Source organism: Larus michahellis, chromosome 1 (genome assembly GCF_964199755.1).
Source record: "Larus michahellis chromosome 1, bLarMic1.1, whole genome shotgun sequence".
NCBI lineage: Eukaryota > Metazoa > Chordata > Aves > Charadriiformes > Laridae > Larus > Larus michahellis.
In genome coordinates, this window is record NC_133896.1 from 113576329 (window position 1) to 113593693 (window position 17365).

Here is a 17365-nt window from a genome sequence, read left to right on the forward strand (position 1 = left end):
CCTCCTCCTCCCCCATGAGAAATAAGGGCTGCAAATGGAGTTAACACTGACAGTGTTAACAGGAAAGCAGAGCCGCACAGCTCTTCCCCAGCCAGCAATTCTTTTAAGGTGTCTCAGCTTTGACCGCAATTTTCAGTGACTCCCATCTCAGGCTGATATTGCCAGATGTTACAAATCACAGCACAGGTGGGGATTGAGGAAAAGGGCAGAGGAGGATTTCTCAGACATGTCCCACTATCCATTACAGAACATGACAAAACCACAATTTTATCCTCAGTGCAACCTGAAAAATTATTCTAAAACCAGGTTTTCTGCAGTGAAAGGGTAGTGCATTAAATCATGCATCAGCTGTTCAGAGAGTAATAAATATTGGCAGAATACAGATTCTTTTCCCTGGTTGTAGGAAGAGGCCAACACATTTTTCATTAAAATCCTATCCCATCTTTGAGTGGAAGCCTGACGTGCTGCTTTAGCACAGCTGGTATTCTTCTGCAGGGGAAGCAGGATGGCACTAAAGAGACAATTCGCTCATCCACTTCACAAACTTTCTACCATTTCCCTCACCAAATACATCTACTAAGCTTTCTTAATGGCACTACTCCAAGAGGCATTTTGGCTTTCCCCTTTTAAGCAGGGAAGCGACAGGAATGCGCCAACTTACACAGTACTTGCATGGCCTACGAAAAACCAGCCTTTTGTATAAAACCCTAGAAAAAACCCTTAATCGTAACTAGTAACTCACAACTATGGCTAAGGATTCTGAGGAAGGCATTTTTCAAGTGCAGGGCAAGGAAGAAAAAAAAAATAGATTTTACACCACTATTCTGGGAGGACCACAAACAAGATTTAAAAATAACAATAAAAATTTTGGAAGCACTAAAAAATACATTTCAGTGCATTTCAATTATTAACACTGACACAGGTTTTCCAATATGATGAGCTAATACCTTGGACGGACTGCTCCATTTCTTAAAAGTTATTCTTAAAATTTCACAACACATATTAAACATTCAAAAAAAAAAAAAAGGTACACTGTCTCTATGCTCAGGCTTCCAAAAAATAAGGATTATTTTACAGGGAGGGAGGAAACGCAGCATTACCACCACCTAGGCTGTACGCTTACACTTTATGTTATACCAAAAAACTTGTAGATCCAAATAAGACTCTGATCAAAGAGTACTCATAACTTAATCTGATGCATACAGAAATGCCTTGTACAAATTACAGCCTTTCTAGTTTCCTTGTGACAATCTATTGTAAAGCAAATTTTATCTACATGTATTTTAAATAACATCACCAGAAAAATAAAAAGTTTATCAAATGAAAACATGTTTCAATTAGACCATGCTTTTCTAAAATCATGCTCAATTTATACAGTAGTCAAGTTCGTATTCATTTTTATTTTTTTCTATCTCTTTTTTTTTTTTTTTTTTTAAACAAAGATTCAAAACCACTGATTGTAAACTCATTGAAGAGGCTGTAGTTTATTCTGGCTCTTTTTTGATTGTTAGCACTTTTTCCAGAAGTCCATGCACTTCTCCGTTCACACCATGTTGATGAGGGGTCTTACTCCCCATATGGCTGTTGTAAGGGCTTCTTAAGTTTCTAAAAGGAGTTTTAAGCTCTGCATCAGATGTCAACTCCTCTTTGATTGTAACGCGAGTTGAACTATCAGTAAATGAAGGTTCATTCCAGACTTCTTTGTCATGTGCTTCTTGGCTACTAACAGAGTTGCCGCCTTTCTGTAACATGTAGTACAATATTGGATTGGTTTTGGTCAGTCTCGGAGAGTCTTTTTCATAGTCATTCTTGTCCATGCCTGTGATCACCCATCTGATGGGCCCTTTTTCACTGGGCATGGGACACACACTAAACTGGTCGGACTCGAGTCTAGATACTGTACTTCCCAAATGTTCAGGGAAGGGGGAACCGGCAGGACTTTTTACTGCTACGGGATACTGAAATGTTCTATGATCCACACAACTGTTTTGCTGCACAGGGCTTCCCATTAACGCACCTACTGAAGAAATGCTGAATTCAGGTTTATTAATTGTTGCACTGGTTTTGTTTCCTTTTTTCTTGCCCTCTGTTAGTATGTTATTCCTATGTTGTGACAGATCTCTCTCACAGTTTTCTGAGAGAAGCAGCTGTTTCAACACATTAAAGCCTTTACTATCTCTAGACCAACTCCTATTTTCACTTTCGTTATTTGAACCATGACTTACAGCATATTTAAATTCAGCATCACTTCTGCTGAATTTCAGTTCTTGCTGGTTCAGCAAAGGCCCGTACAGTGCCTCAGTAGGGGAAGCGTGATTGTTTGCAGCATCAGACACGTTACTTTTCATCTTTTTTAATGGACTTTCCAAAGGCTCAGCATGAAGCTTCCTCTTCTTCGGTAATGTGCAAAGACTCTTTGATTCAAGGTGTGTCAGGTCATTGTTTCGGTGACTTCTGTCCAGCTCATCTGCAGGGTAACCGTCTTGACTCTGTCTCAGCAACCTACTTAGCAGGCCGTTTTTGGAAAAAGAAAAATCTTGAGGCGAAAGAGGCTCAGATTTTAACTCCTCGGATGCTGGAGAAGCAGCTGTGTTTCTCTGCAGCGAATGGACAAATCCTTGAAATTTGTTACTCTTGCACTCTCTTACTTGTGCATTTGAATTATAAGGAACGTTTGATTCTTCAGATGGTTCAGTTTTTATTTTCACCGTCAATATTTGCTCATTCAAAGCCTTATCCGTCTGTTCTGGAGAACTTTCATCTCTTAAAAGCATCCTCTCTTTCTTTTCACTTTTACCTTTATTGGGAGTTCCCAGAAGCAGCTGAAGGACAGTGCGCCTTTCAAGGAGATTTTCTATTTCCGAACCTGGAAGTCCTTGTTCAGCGGGTGCAGGCTGACAACTGAATATTTTGCTATTTTCTTCATGCGTACTCAATTTATTCGTAAGCAGAGGGCTGTTCAATCTATCAATCAAGCCTACAGGTTTATCTGCGTTCCCTGCTAGCAGCTGTTTGCTGGCTCTTTGTTCTTCACTTGACATGGAAGTCTGCATGCCGCACTGAGCAAGGTTCTGCAACAGCTTGCTGGCACTGAAAGCCGAAGAGTTCTGGGGACTATCGTTCCTGCTCAGCTTGGCTCCTTGAATTTCTTTGCTTTTAGAAAGGTCTATCAAATGTTTAGACGCAGGATTCACCAACCTGTCTGGCTGGATGCTGCAGGCATATGGTGGCGAGCTACGCTTGATGGCTAACGACTGGTGTGAGAGATTTATAGGAGAGTCTGCTTTTGTAGACGCCAGCAAAGGTGGAGTGCTTAACGGAGTCATTCGATTTGCACTGGGACTGTCAGTAACAGGAGTCCTTTTACCAGTCTGTACAGTGAATTTTGCCACATCAGCTGCACTGTGTGGTCCCTGAGGGTCATTACTCTTGTCTACCTTTTCTTCACTCTTATGCCCAAGTAACAGCTGAAGTAGCGTTACTTTCTGGTGAGGATTCAGCTTAGAAGCCTTCGGAGTGTCTTTGTCCTCCTTGTTCTCTGTACAGGAAACTTTTGGATCCCAGTTATGAAGCAAGGACTGGGTCAGGTTATCCAGTGAGGCAGGCGGACCTGCATCTGGTTTATCTGTCCTTTGTTTAAAGGATAGGTCGATAGGAAGACAGTTAGAATGGGAGCTTTCATCATCACTGCTGTCATCTTCTGTAAAACTAGGATTGTTGTCTGAATACTCATCAATAGTTGTTGGCGTGCTGCTGTCTTCAAAAACGCTGGCTCTCTCACTCTGTTCATGCCCTTTTACATGTTTGGTGGTATCCTGGCTTTTCAGGAGATGCAAGAGCAAACTGTTGCTGGGACAAGTCTTCAGGTTACTCCTTTCCAAAGTACTTTTGTATCCCACGTTTTTGGGAGGCGAATGCATGATTCCCACTGAGCTCTGAAATGGTGCCATATTGCTTTTGCTAGGTACAGTTTTGGTTGATGATCCTGTCTGACCATTGAGATGGCTTGTCATTCCTTTTGCTAAACCAAATTGGCCAATATCTTTCTGAGTGCTTTCTTGTAATCTGGCCATAGCAGCAAGTCTCTCACTTGCTATTTGATTTGCATTTTGTGCTTTTAAAGCATGTTCCCTGGAGTACTGCTGCAAGTGAGCTTCACTTGAAAGGAGTAAAGCTAGCTGGCTGCATGCTACGCTGGGCTTTGGGGAGGCAGCAGGACTAGATCGTTTCTCTACCATGCTTGCAACAGCTTGTAATCTTGCAGCACATGACAGTGGCTCATTTATCACTTTAGGTCCGCTCTGCACCGCATGAGGAGATTCTATAAACCTCTCCTTGGGCAGGTTCTTTGTTATGTCAGGCAGGCTGTTGTCCAGCTTCTGATCTTTTGCTTTGCTCTTCTTCAGTAGAGTCTTCAGGTGACTGGATGCGACACCATAGCACCTTAAATCTTTCTCCACTTGTAAAGAATCATGGCTAAGGGAATACCCTTGCTCCTTAAGGCTCTGCCTAATCTGCTGTGACAGAGCAACACTCTGCAGCCTAGAGCTGAATGATTGAAGCAAAGAGGCAAGTAATGTGCTATCCTGTTTGCCTTTAGGCACATTTTCAACCATGCCAGCTAACAAAGCTTCCTTTTTTCCATCTAAATCCACAATGGAATCAGACAACCGCCTTCTCTTTGCTGCATTCCAGTCTTCAGAAGACTGCAACAGTCTTGCTTTTTTGAGGTGCAGCATGCCAGATCCCTGATATGTATTTGTGTTAAGAACTGGACCATTACTTTGACAGCTGGGAAATATATTTCCAGAAATATTAAAGTTTTGATCCTCTCCACTATGCTCAGTAGACTTTTTGTCAACTGCAGTACCTGAGCCTCCTGCTGCTTGATGCATTAGTAATCCCTCTAGGTAAGTTAGAACAACAGAATCCTGGTGCATCTCAGAGCCAAGCTCTTCTCCATGAGTCATGTTCAATAAAAGTTTCCAAAAGGGCTCTGGTTCTATTTACTTTGAAGACTAGTTTTGCTGGAGCTAAATCGAGATCCAGAGTTAAGAAATAATGGGTAGATGTCTATAGCGTTTTCTCACAAGACTTTCAGAAACAATACAAAACCGTCATATTCCAAGCAGGCTTCTTCCAGTGTATACTGTTTGACGAGCCAGGTTTCCAATCATACCAATCTGCTGATATCTAGAATATTTCTGAAAGATGTCTAGGAGGAGCGCTCAAAAGTTCCTTTAAGTATTTGCCGCCTTCTTTCTCCAGGAAGTCAGCTTGTTTTTCATCTTTTTCCATCTCCACCAAGCACATAAAATTCCTAAGTGAAAAAATAAAACAAAAAAAAAAACAAAACAAAAAAACAAGTGGTCAAGAAAGAAAGATTTAGGATAAGATCTAATTGCATAAGACTTTTTCTAAATACATTGTCTTAGACGTTCAGAATATATAAGCAATAACCACATTCCAGAAGAAATTAGAGGTCAAGTAATGGACAAAGTACATGGTAACTAATTTAAAGGAGTTTGTGAAAACAGTTCTGAGACAGAAAATTTTATATGAAAAGTAAGCTTAACTATATTAAGTATAGCTACTACAAGCGTTCATCGAATTTCTCTATCCTACAGCTCAAAATAAGGAATAGCAACCATGAAAGGAAAAATCTTAAAGCGCTCTAAATGTAGTTTTGAAAAAAAACAAAACAAAACACATTTGATTTTACTTCACAGTTGCATCAACCTTTCTCATTATGTAAATACACGGGACATGCAGACTACCACTCTCAAAAGAGAATTAATAGGAAAACGCATGCTTAAAGTCAATGTTTAGGTTCACGTTGAATCTGTTTTCACATAAGAGAAGAGGTAGCATCATATATGAGTACATTTTTGTTTGGCAGGTAGATGATATCACCAAAAGTAGAGACCAAGTTGCCACTGCTGCCCAGGACTATTTAGTAATGCAAAATCTAGTATAACACAACAGGGAGGAAAATCTGTTGTTCTTACCAACTCCCAACCAACACAAGGCATTAGAAGAGTCATGTGACAGTAGTGGTGAAAAGGGTGCTCGTGTTCCTGATAGAATATAAATCCTGACATAAAAATCCTCCCTTTGCTAGAGGATTTTTAACCTTTACATTCTTTCCATGTGTTAAACATGGTAAAAAAGCCCAAAACAACCAGGTCTTCCTTGAGGTCTTGGTATTTTCAAAGAACGTAGAAGATCTCTACTCAATACCTCCTTGGATGAGGCAGTGTGCTATAAAAAGCTGTTTGAAAATGCACAACAACAATGCTTATGCTTGATGCATCTCTTCAGTTTTAGTTATATTACTGGGCAATGACAGCATGAACAGTTCAGACAGTCAACACAGTTCAATATTGAGATCATTACACTGCACATACCTACTCCTTCACTCATTCAGTTCTAAAGTGGCATAAATATTCAACATGAGCAAAGCTAAGTGTCCTTCCACACGTCTAACTCTGCAATTTCCTTTCACAGACTAAAAGCCCATTGAAAACTTGTATTTACAAGTTTAGAAAAGATGTACACAGATGAAATTCTTGCCTCCTTAAAGTGAATGAATATTTTATGATTGATTTCCCAGAGGCTGTTTTTTAATTCAAAAGCTACAGGCAGCTAGAAGTCAGAAAAATATCAGATCTGAAAAAAAGTATAGAATCAGAAGAACAACTAAGTAGCCATAATGTCAACAGCCCGTATAAACCCCCTGTGCAAATACTCCCTTACTAGATTTTAAGTCATTTAGAGGAAACTCTGAAAACTGAGCTATCTCAAAAAAAAAAAAAAAAAATACCAGCAATGCATTGTAGTGTGTGTACACCCACGTATCTAAATATCAAATGAAAAGTTTGTAGCTATTGCTGGGGTCTCAGTACTTGTCTGAAATACATGTCTACATTAACGTAACTACCTGCAGAAGGCACAGTGTTCATCCAAATACGTAATTACAACTTAAATGTGGATTCATCTAATCAAAAATTACCAATCATCTTACTGTTCCTTCAAGAACTTGTGCACCTCTGGGTGGACTTTTGCAGAGTTTCAACCCAAAATAGACTAAAATCAGAAATAACAAATCCTTGGGGGGGGGGGGGGGGGGGGGGGAAATCGAGGTTTCCAGTTAATACATCAAGTATCCAGCAACTGATACATCAATACAGCTAGACTTACTTCCTCAAATATTTGGGAATGCCTTTTATCCAGAAAATAGTTTTCCAGCTTCCAAAAATAAACTGTTTATCTGCAGCCACAATTTCATATTTCAAAAGGGAATTAAGCTGACAGCTTGCTGTCTTAAAAAGGAGTGAGTAGCATTTGATACCCTGTGTTTTGTGTTTAAGGGAATAAAATTGAAATTTTTTCTAAGACTTCTTACTATCTGATAAAAGCAAACCTTGCAGGTCACCTTTAAGATAAAGTCACAAACAAATGCACCATTAAGCCAATATTCAGTAAAACTTCACTCATTACAGCTCTGGGTAATTAAAAGAAGACAATGCATTTACGCAAATCCTTCGGGTACTCAAAAAGCCTCTTGCAGGAGATGACACTTGTAGCCAGTACAGTTTACATCAATAACTACTCTAAGAAGTGTTTTGTCACCTTTTTTTTTTTTTCCAAATTAGTCGGGGCTAAGGAAATATTGATAATTTCACAGAAATCGGGTTGATGCAAAGGAGCCCTCATTAAAGAGAATGAAATCTGAAAAGCACTTAACACATAAGGAATGGGACATCAACAATCCTTCTAAAAAGCCTGTTCTGATCTCGCACTGCAACGGGTATTACAGCGTTATAAAGCCTTACATGACCTAATGTACAACACACAAGCGTGATGAAGTCATCTGTCAAGAACTGAAATTACATTTTAAAAAACCATACACCTTGAAAAAAAAAAAAACCAACCAAACAAAAAAAACCACCTATACCTCATTTGTAATGGAAAGCCAAGCAGTAAATTTCAGTGTTTGGAGACGATGCAATAACTAAGCATTTCCAGTGAGTTTTGAACCAAGTACACTTTTCTTCCAATATCGGAATGTGGTCATGTGGAAACCAAAACAGCTTTGGAAATTAATGTTTAGTTGTACATTAAGGTAACTATTCAGCAACCTTTTAAAAACATAGAGACCGTACCAGAGAATTTCCCTAGACCCACTGAAATGTTAATAACTTTTCTCACTATTAAATATTATTCCAGAAATTACCAGAGCTGACGAAAGAAAAAAAGAAAATACAGAAAAAAAGGCAGAAGGAGAAGCCCTACAGCAATACATCTCATATTTCCCAGTATGGGCTGAAGTAACTTTATTGCAATGAACCTCTAACAATAACCCCTAATGTCTATGAATCTCTAGACCTAAAAATTATTTTTAACTATTGTGACAAAATTAGTTGATAAATTAAAGTTGACATGCTTTATTGACCACGTAACTGCTGTATATGCACTATTTTTGATTGCTTCAACTATCTTTTCCCAGACCTCTGTATCCTAACAAATAAATAAAACACTTGTTTTGCAGAGACTATTTTCAGGACCTCCATGAACGGGCACCGACCACAGCTCATTAAGCCATGTTTACCTAGACAGAACTAAAGCAGCAGCAGGATTCACAGCACAAATGCAGTAACCTGGGGAGATGCTCCCCAAGTGGAGCGTACCATGGGAAATCAGTCCTACAGCTTTTGAAAAGGTGCCTAGGGAGAAACTGTGGGCAGAATAGGGAAGACAAGAGAATATTAAAACGTACACTGAACTATAGAAACTATGTATGCCCAGAATAGTAATTCTACTTTCGCAGTTGTTGGAGATTTATTTTATTTTTTTGCAAACTACAGATATATTTAGCCCACATGAAGATCTTAAAAGAATGATAATAATAAGTTTTAAGATCCTTTGCTTACCATAAAGTATTACTGCTGTGAACGATAATGAAATTCAAGAACACATCTTCTAATAGGTTAAACCACAACATCTGAGCCAATGGCTTTTTACTCCTGAATATTAAAAAAAAAAAAAAATTCTTTGAATTAACAAATGCCTCAGCTTTAAAACCTAACTGGAGACTCTGAAAAGCCAGCAGCCTCCTAGTTAACCCAACTCCAAATCCACCAATCAGGTGCTGCCATAAGAAATTAAGAACAGTTCACAATTTAAACTAGCAAAATGACATCCATAGCCACTTTTCCAATATCCCAGACTAGTTACATCTTTTTTGCTAATGGATGCAAATGGAAGAGAGCCACAGTAAATTAACAACATTAGACTAGTATTATTTGAGTAGGAGGGCTGCACAACCTAATGGAGATAACTCATAGAACTTGATATTATCAAGGTGTCTTCTTCTGTAGTATTAATTCAAGACTTTATTAAAAAATCTTATAGAAACTATTAAGGTACTTGTTTAGGAAATTGGCAATGGCTAGCAGATCACCCACATGAACACTTATTAAAAAAGAGATTATCTAAACACATGCACATTGCTAGAATGATTAATAGAGGTTGCAATGTGTATACATGTACACAGATAAAACATTTTTATTAACCGCATTTCAGAGTTCTTTAATGACTATTAAATTCCTGCAGTAGTTTTATGTTCCATTTTTAAGTTGTGTCAAAGCACGAATTTGCAGAGCTGAAATCAAACCAGTCTGTGAAATTAAAATCTTTAGTTATTTAATAAATTCAGTGTTCTAATGGTTAGAAACCACTGGAAAAGACAGAAAAAAAGTCTCTCACTAGCTCACTGCCTTCCTGTTCTCATATTCCCAAATGTAAAGGCCACAGCCCACCACATCAACCAATGGCTCAGACAGTCATTTTAATTATTACAGATTTGAGGAATGCAGTACAGTGATTACAGTGGCAGCTTGGGATCCAGGGGTCCAATTACTCGCTGTGCTGCAGACAGGCTGTCTGACTTCTGGTTTTACTTTTCTGTATCCTGTCTTCCCAGATGGAGTAATAATAGATGCAAGCTTCAGAAAGATAATTGACGATAAATATATTAAAGTCTGTGTGTTGCTCAACAGCTACAGAACTAGTACTGAGTAAGTAACTAAAACATAGGATTTTAAATGATTCCCCATCCTTATAACTGTCTGCAGTGAAACGCTGCAGAGCGCAATGAAATTAAGGTCTCCAAAAAAATTCCTAGATGCACTGGAAATTGCAGCAGAACCTCACAGTGAACTAAAACGATTCTGGAAAATGAGACTAGCTGTCCCAGAATTATTTTGTTGTTAAGCTCAATTTGTACTACTTTGATTTTAGCAGGCAGGAAGGATGTGTTCAGAGACGTGGTATAAGCACTTCAGTTGACTCTCTTTGCTAAGGTTATAAGCAGCGAGACAGGCCTAATTCAACCACCCACGGTACCAAATCCACAGAACTACACAAACGTGCAGGTACTTCAACGGCACTTAAGCATGTGCTTTAAGAGAATCGAGTATTGAAGTGCTTTGCTAAATCCCTGCTTTATGTCAGAAATCCATTGAGATGAATGGAGCAGCTGAGACCTCTTCACAGTTTTGATTCAGGCTGTCAAGACATTTTGAAGGTTCCCTTTGCAAATGTTATTTAGAAGAAGACAAAAAAAGGCAAAAGTGATCAGATGGTGGAGCAAAATTCAGCAATAAATGGATGAATTCTCCCATGGTGGCACTCAAAACAACTTGGGAATCAACACGCCTTTTTTTACAATAAATTCATTTAAAAAAATAGATCAGGCTGCCCCCCAACAATCATAGGATATCACTTTGAGAAAGCAAAAATAGGCCTCTTCCCAGGAGCTTAGCATGTTATTCACTCCTTCTGTAGGCCTACTGACTGACTCCAAAAGACATTTTAACCGTGGAGAGGATAACCTATCACTTTTAAGCAGCTCGGTCAGGAGAGGGCACACAGGGAATCGTGTTGCAGCAGCAGGATTTCTGGAGGGGCTCCCGAGGCCCCAGCCCTGCCTGGCAGCCAGCATCCCCCAGCCCGGGAAGGGGTGTTCCCTCCCAGCTGGCACGGTCCTGCAGTACATGGCAGCATCCCTCCTCACCCGATAAAATACACCCTTTTTGGGGGGGGTATTTGATAGCGGCAGGGTTAGCAACAGCCACAGCTTCATGGCTAAGTCCTGCACGAGTATACGGAATGGAAAAGCCTTTTCCCTACTGTTTTGTTAAGTTGCATACTGCCAATCACAGTCCTGACCTCACTGTCTGAAGTTTTAGAAAACAGAAAGGGGTGTTGAGTTTTTTCGGGGGGGGGGGGGGGGGGGGGGGGAGGGGGGGGAGGGTGGTGTATGTAAGACCCAAACCAGCCCAATCAAAACCTTCTGATGATTTTAGCAGCTTACATGGTAGGATTTAGAATCATAGAATCATTTTGGTTGGAGGAGACCTTTAAGATCAAGTCCAACCGTTAACCTCACACTGCCAAGCTACCACTAAACCACGTCCTTCAGTCCTTTAAATACCTAAGTACCTCCAGGGATTTTATTTTTTTCTTAGTTCTGCAGAAAACCCAATTCCATAACAGCTGATGCAACAGCTTGATGAGATGCAGAATCTACCATTTTACGAAAGCACGCAAGCACTGAGTAACCGAGAAGTCCTAAGTCACATAAAATTGACAGGAACACAGAAACAACAGCACAGCAGGCACAAGAAACCGTTTTTCCTGTGAGAATAAGGTTTGACAGTCCACTGGACTGAAGTGTTAGCAAACTAACAACCGAGTGGGGAAGAAAAAGCCCCAACTGTTCTGGTGGTAGAGACTACTTAGATTTACTTTGGGTTTTAAGAGACTGCCAAGATGTAAACGCTAAGTACTGTCACTGTTAATCGTGGCCCAAGAGGCACATAAGGAAGGGTAGGCTGTTCCTGCATATTCCCTCTGGGGCGTGGAAAGGGAGATTTGGACACCTCATCTCTGAGTCCCTCCGCTCCTCAGATTTCACATGGGGTTCTCCACCGTCCGGGAATCTCTGACTCACCCAGCCCATGCAACACCACCTCACGGCAACGAGGGGCTTTGGGGTGATACGTAATATATCACGGGGGGAATATAATATTTCCACTGTCTGCTTAAATGAGGTGTGGAAATGTCAGAGAGATTTTCGTGTTTATGCAGAGGGCCTTTCGGGGGCGGAGGGAGGACGGGCAGCGGGGAGGCGGCAGGCAAGGAGAACCCGCAGGAGTCAGAAGGCCTCAAACTCGGCAGCCAAGCTTGTTCACATGGAAGAGGGAAAGCCTGAGCAATGCTGGCCGCATCTGGCAGCTTTTACCCAACCCTGGGGAGGCACATTGCAAAGACGACGTCCATCTAGCTCTGGCACACGGCTCTCCCCCGAGAGGGGACAGCACGAGGCCGAATGGCAGTCACCCACCATCAGCGGCACTGGGAGAAAAAGCCATGCCCGTGCTGCGGGCTGCCGGTGTACCGGAGGAGAGCCAAGACAGCTCAGGTGCCACCGTAAGCCCAGCCCAGCGGAAAGGGAGGGGAATGTCCTGCCCCGAGAAGCAGGGGATCTCGACACCGTGCTGGCCTGCCCCTGCCGCCGCTCCTCCCAGGCTGGCACTTGACCCCAGCCCAGCTGCCTCTTGCCGAGAGCAGGGCACAAGCTTGCACAAGGCCGCAGGCAGGCACTTCTGCTTCACCCACACGCGACTCGTGCTTTTGAAGCTTACCTTCACAAACCTAGCAGTAAGGAGGGGGAAAAAGAAGGAAAAAAAAAAACCCACAAAGACACCAAAAACCACCCCAAAAAACCCCACCCAAACAACAACCTCCCCCGCCACCCAACAACACCCAAAAAACCCAAGCAAACCCCAAACCCCCAAAACAGCTGAAGTAAGCATATGGGGAGGGGGAGATGGGGGATGGACACATGTGCCATAAAAGCTGAGTTTGTGGAAGCCTTAGTAGCAGCGCTCAAGGTTTACACAAGTACACTCAAGCACAGCTTAATCCAAATCTGGCCTACACGTCAAAACCTCCTGCTAAGAAGTTCCGCTAAGTTCAGAGCCGAATCACATGTGTGACCATTTTCCATGCTTTTGGCACTCTTCAAACAATAGCTAGTTTCAGCCTACCTTAAATTAGTATTTGTTATTCTAACAAGTATTGAAATAATCACTCTTAGATGTGGAAAACCCCACCCTGTTCATATCAGTTACGATTTACCCCTGTACCTGAGTACTCAGTCAATTCCTTAGCACGGACCCACACACATGTATTTGTTCTTACAAATACTACCAGAGGAATATTTCTATTTTGTTGTGTAATGTATTTGTTGTGTAATGTATTTGTCGTGTAAAGGGCATCTTTGAGTTCATTTCTTGATCAGCATCTGCTAACACTCAGGCATAAACTTAGAAACACACTCACTACCAACTCTTTGTTAGTTGTAGCATGAAGAGGAACAGACGTTCAACCTACAAATGCCACCTGTGAAGGAATTGAGTATTTGACATCTCAACCTGCCCCATGAGTTGCTGCTCGATGATCTTCTGTGACTGAAGACAAGAAGAGCCGAAGCTAAATGATAAGGCATAAGAGTTACACCCCACCCACAACAGGACAGGAATCCAGAAGAAGGACGTATCACTAGATCTCAAGTAACTTGGGGCAGTGTGCTGATCAAAACTCAGAAGTACAGTGAGCAGAAAGGTTTTTGGTTAATTGAGTCATCTTATTCAGAGACTGAGAGCAAACAGGCACAAAAATATATACCTAAATCTATTTTTGGGATAGAGGGGTGAGTAATATACTGGTAGATACAACAGAATCGACTGAGGTTACATCTTTCCAATCTTTGTAAACCACTTGCCTATAAATAAGCAATTAAAGGGAAACTAACAACCAGATTCCCATTCCCTCCAACACCTACAAAAACAGATCACTGATTATGCATTTAACTCTCTGTCAGCTCCCCAAGAATGAAGCTTCATTAATATACAGTGAAAAAATCAATGGCCTGTTCTGGACAATGATGCTTTTGAGTTACGATCAATGCATGCAGATAATGCATTTCCACACAACTCTGACCTTCTGCTTGTTGGAGGGATCTAAAGATACAGCCATTTATCCACAGTACTACAGTAAAATCGTGTATTTCTTGGATTTGTTGGAGTAACCATACAGTTAGGTGATCTGTCATATGGTAAGTCACTTTATGTTATTTTAACCAAGAGTTGGTTTCACAAAGGCTAAAATGCAACAAAGTAATCCACAGCTTTTATTGACATCAGTAGTTGTGTTCCAATTGGAATCAAGCATCTCATGGTTAGTTACGAATGAGAGCCACTTTCTAGAATTTTAACAGAATAGGTTTCAGCTAACTGAACACAAACACACAGTAAGGTGATGTATAGGTTCAGAGTCCATAATATTCTATTATATGTAAAGCCCTATATATCCATGTTAAAGACCCAGATGACTTTGGGGTTTTTGGGTTGTTTCAGGTTGGGTTTTTTTGTTTGTTTGGGTTTTTGGAGTTGTTTTTTTGGTTGGTTTTTTTTTTTTTTTGAAGTGAGTAGAAGGACAATATAGTTTCTATTGTAATACGAGATTTCAGTTTATTGTAGATTATGTTTCTAAAGGGTACGGACACAGAAAAGGCTCATATAATTTCAGTTAAGTGGGAAAGGAAAAATCTGCATTAGCAAGAAGGTCTGTACTAGTTCAATTACAATAAAAAAATGATATTTTTTTTTCTCTCCAAAGCAGCAATAAAACCAAGCGGAATTAAAGGTACAACATTAAGAACCAACTTCAGTGAAATCTGGGGAAAAGAGGCTAACAACATCCTGTACAGAATGTCACAGAAAGTCCTCATCTTACCACCGTGCCAGAATTATTCTGAAAACATTCATAACATAAAACCCGAAGTACAATACTAAAAGCCTGTTAAGTCATATAGATGTATACAGAGACGATCAGTTAGTTAATAACACCCTCAAACATTAGGAATTGGGCTGCAACTCAATCTTAGCCGTAAGTCAAATCAGAACAATTAGAATACTGACTTCACTCAAAACAATGAAAACTGTACTCATTGCCACGAAGCCATGGTAGGAACAGTGTATGGCTGGCAAGAGGAAGTGTTTAACTACCCCTCGATAGAAGGGCATACACTTTGAAACAATTTCTCAAGTTTTATGTTGATAAAAATGACAAGCATTTTAAGAAGAAAGATAATATGCTGTCAGAAGGTTGTGGAAAAGAGTTCTTACTAATACGTTTTATATCTGTCTTTCATGAGTGCTGCATGAAGGAAATAACTGCAAATTGGCAAGAAAAGACTATTGTTATTGCTTGTTCCATTAATGTCAAGGAAGTTGAAACAGGTGCTTACACCCATTTAAGAACTGTATAAAACAAAACAACATGGACATGTGATTAATTTCTGAAGAAAGTATGTGATTTTCTACATATAATAGCATTACCCCAAAAATAAAAGACCTATTAAAAATAAATCTATTACTCCATACTTGTGCGTAAGTATTTGCTAATTTGGGACTATCTTTCATAGTGCCTATCAAACCAACAACCTCACTAAGCCTTTATAAAGCCATATGCCCAAAGTGTCAGTTACACCGAACAACTTTGCTGCCATGTTAGCATATGTCTAAAATTAAGTCTGTGCTCAAGAGCCCTGCTGAACGCAAGCGGCACCAGCGCATCAGAGTCTAACATCGAGCTCCACCTCGATCTCTAGAAGAAAAAGACCATCTCAGTTGCCATGAAGAACAATGCTAGTAATAAATAAAATAAACTAGTTCAGGAGTTGCACGTTCAAATGTATACAAAAACATGGTTCCACCAGAATTTTTGTCTGGTCTATGTGTGAAGCTGCTGTCAAATCGTGCAGCCTTGTCTGGGTGCACAGATCTGCAGCCGCTTGCTCCTGCCACCTTCCCTGCACTGACCCAAGCATTCCTATAGAAAGCTCCTACAAGGCAAGTCAGACTAAGGACCTCATCACCGTCAAATGAAACCACAAAGATACTGCTGAGTGGTTATTTCACAGTGTGACTATGAGAGCTGTGTGAGGAAGGACAAAGAGCAGGGTGCTTAACTGCACTTATGCCAAATGAAAGTGAGAGGAGCATTGCCACCGGTGAGCTTCTCTTCAAGCGTAAACCTCACCTTCCAGGCAGAAGGTCTGTGCTGAATTTAGAGGAGTTCATGGGTAAGATAAAGATGCCTTTTTAAAAAGCATCTCTTAAACAGATTTTAAAAAAAAAATAAAAATAGTCAATGTGTTCTTTTCAAGCCCAACAAAAAGTGAAAAGATGACTGTAAATAGAACAATTGATTCAAATATTTTAATTTTTATATTTTACTGAGGCATCCTGTGAAGCTGGAGTATAAATCCTATTAAACTGAACTTAGTTTGTCCATCCCTAAAATAGATTTGACATACAAACACAAACACAAGGTCAAGGTCACAGATCAGCAAGAAAGATTACAAAGAAGACTGATGTAAGAGCTGGCATTTGATCAAAGCTCCTGGATATTTTTTTTTAGTGCACTTACCAGAAATACCACTACATTTTCTTCACATTGGTACGCTACGTTTTAAGTATTCCCTACCTTTAAGGGCAGCTGCCCTCTCCTTACTTATTTTAACAGGAGATGTTAGGCAGTGTATCAAGTGAACTATGGAAGAACACTTACTTTAAATGAAAAGGAAGTGGAAGACACTTTTTGTCATCCTTGTCACTCCATTCAACTATGTGCTGGTACATATTAAACCACAAATCCAAAAGGAAAACCAACTCACAAATACAGGACATGGCAGTAAGATCACTGCTAGAGAATCAGGACCTTGGTTTTAACTTCATGCAGTCCAAGTTGCTTATCTTAATATAGCAATTGTATATTTGGACGTGCACTTCCAAACACAACGCTTGCTTATCTATCCTAATTATCTGTGTGCACAGCATATATTTCTCAATTAGAAAAAAAAAAAAAAGAACTCTTAACACAAGGTCTGTGCAGAACACAATCAAACTAACCTCTTCTGTAATCAGGACATTTACCTCCTAGAAAGCTGCTTTAATGCTGAACGCTGAGTAAGTGAGCAGATTAAACACAGTAGCAACAGTTGAAAGACTCATTAAAAACTCAGCTGCTGAAAATAGTTAGTAATGAAAGTCATTTACTGATCTATCCATCCATCCACCCACCCACCAATACATTCTCAAAGCTTTAAACACACGCTGAAGAGTATTTAGCTTGCAGGTCACGTCCTCCAGACGTACCTTCTGACACTAAAACAAGAGGAAGAAAAGATGTCTTGGGTGACACAACATCATATGACATTCAAAGGTGTACC

The 17365-nt window shown here is 40.3% G+C and overlaps 1 protein-coding gene across 14 annotated transcripts in view; it reads right to left on the minus strand.

The window, feature by feature from the left end:
- Nucleotides 1-17365, minus strand: part of NRIP1 (nuclear receptor interacting protein 1) — a 174637-nt gene that overhangs the window by 28082 nt on the left and 129190 nt on the right. For 13 of the 14 annotated variants that reach the window (XM_074599701.1, XM_074599655.1, XM_074599647.1 and 10 more), the window contains one exon: nucleotides 1381-5320. The exons of the other annotated variant lie outside the window; for it this stretch is intronic. In XM_074599701.1, the coding sequence (XP_074455802.1) occupies nucleotides 1485-4970 (3486 nt within the window). In that variant the 5' untranslated portion in view covers nucleotides 4971-5320 and the 3' untranslated portion in view covers nucleotides 1381-1484. Of the gene's footprint in view, nucleotides 1-1380; nucleotides 5321-17365 lie in introns of those variants that run through there. 14 annotated transcript variants of the gene reach the window in all.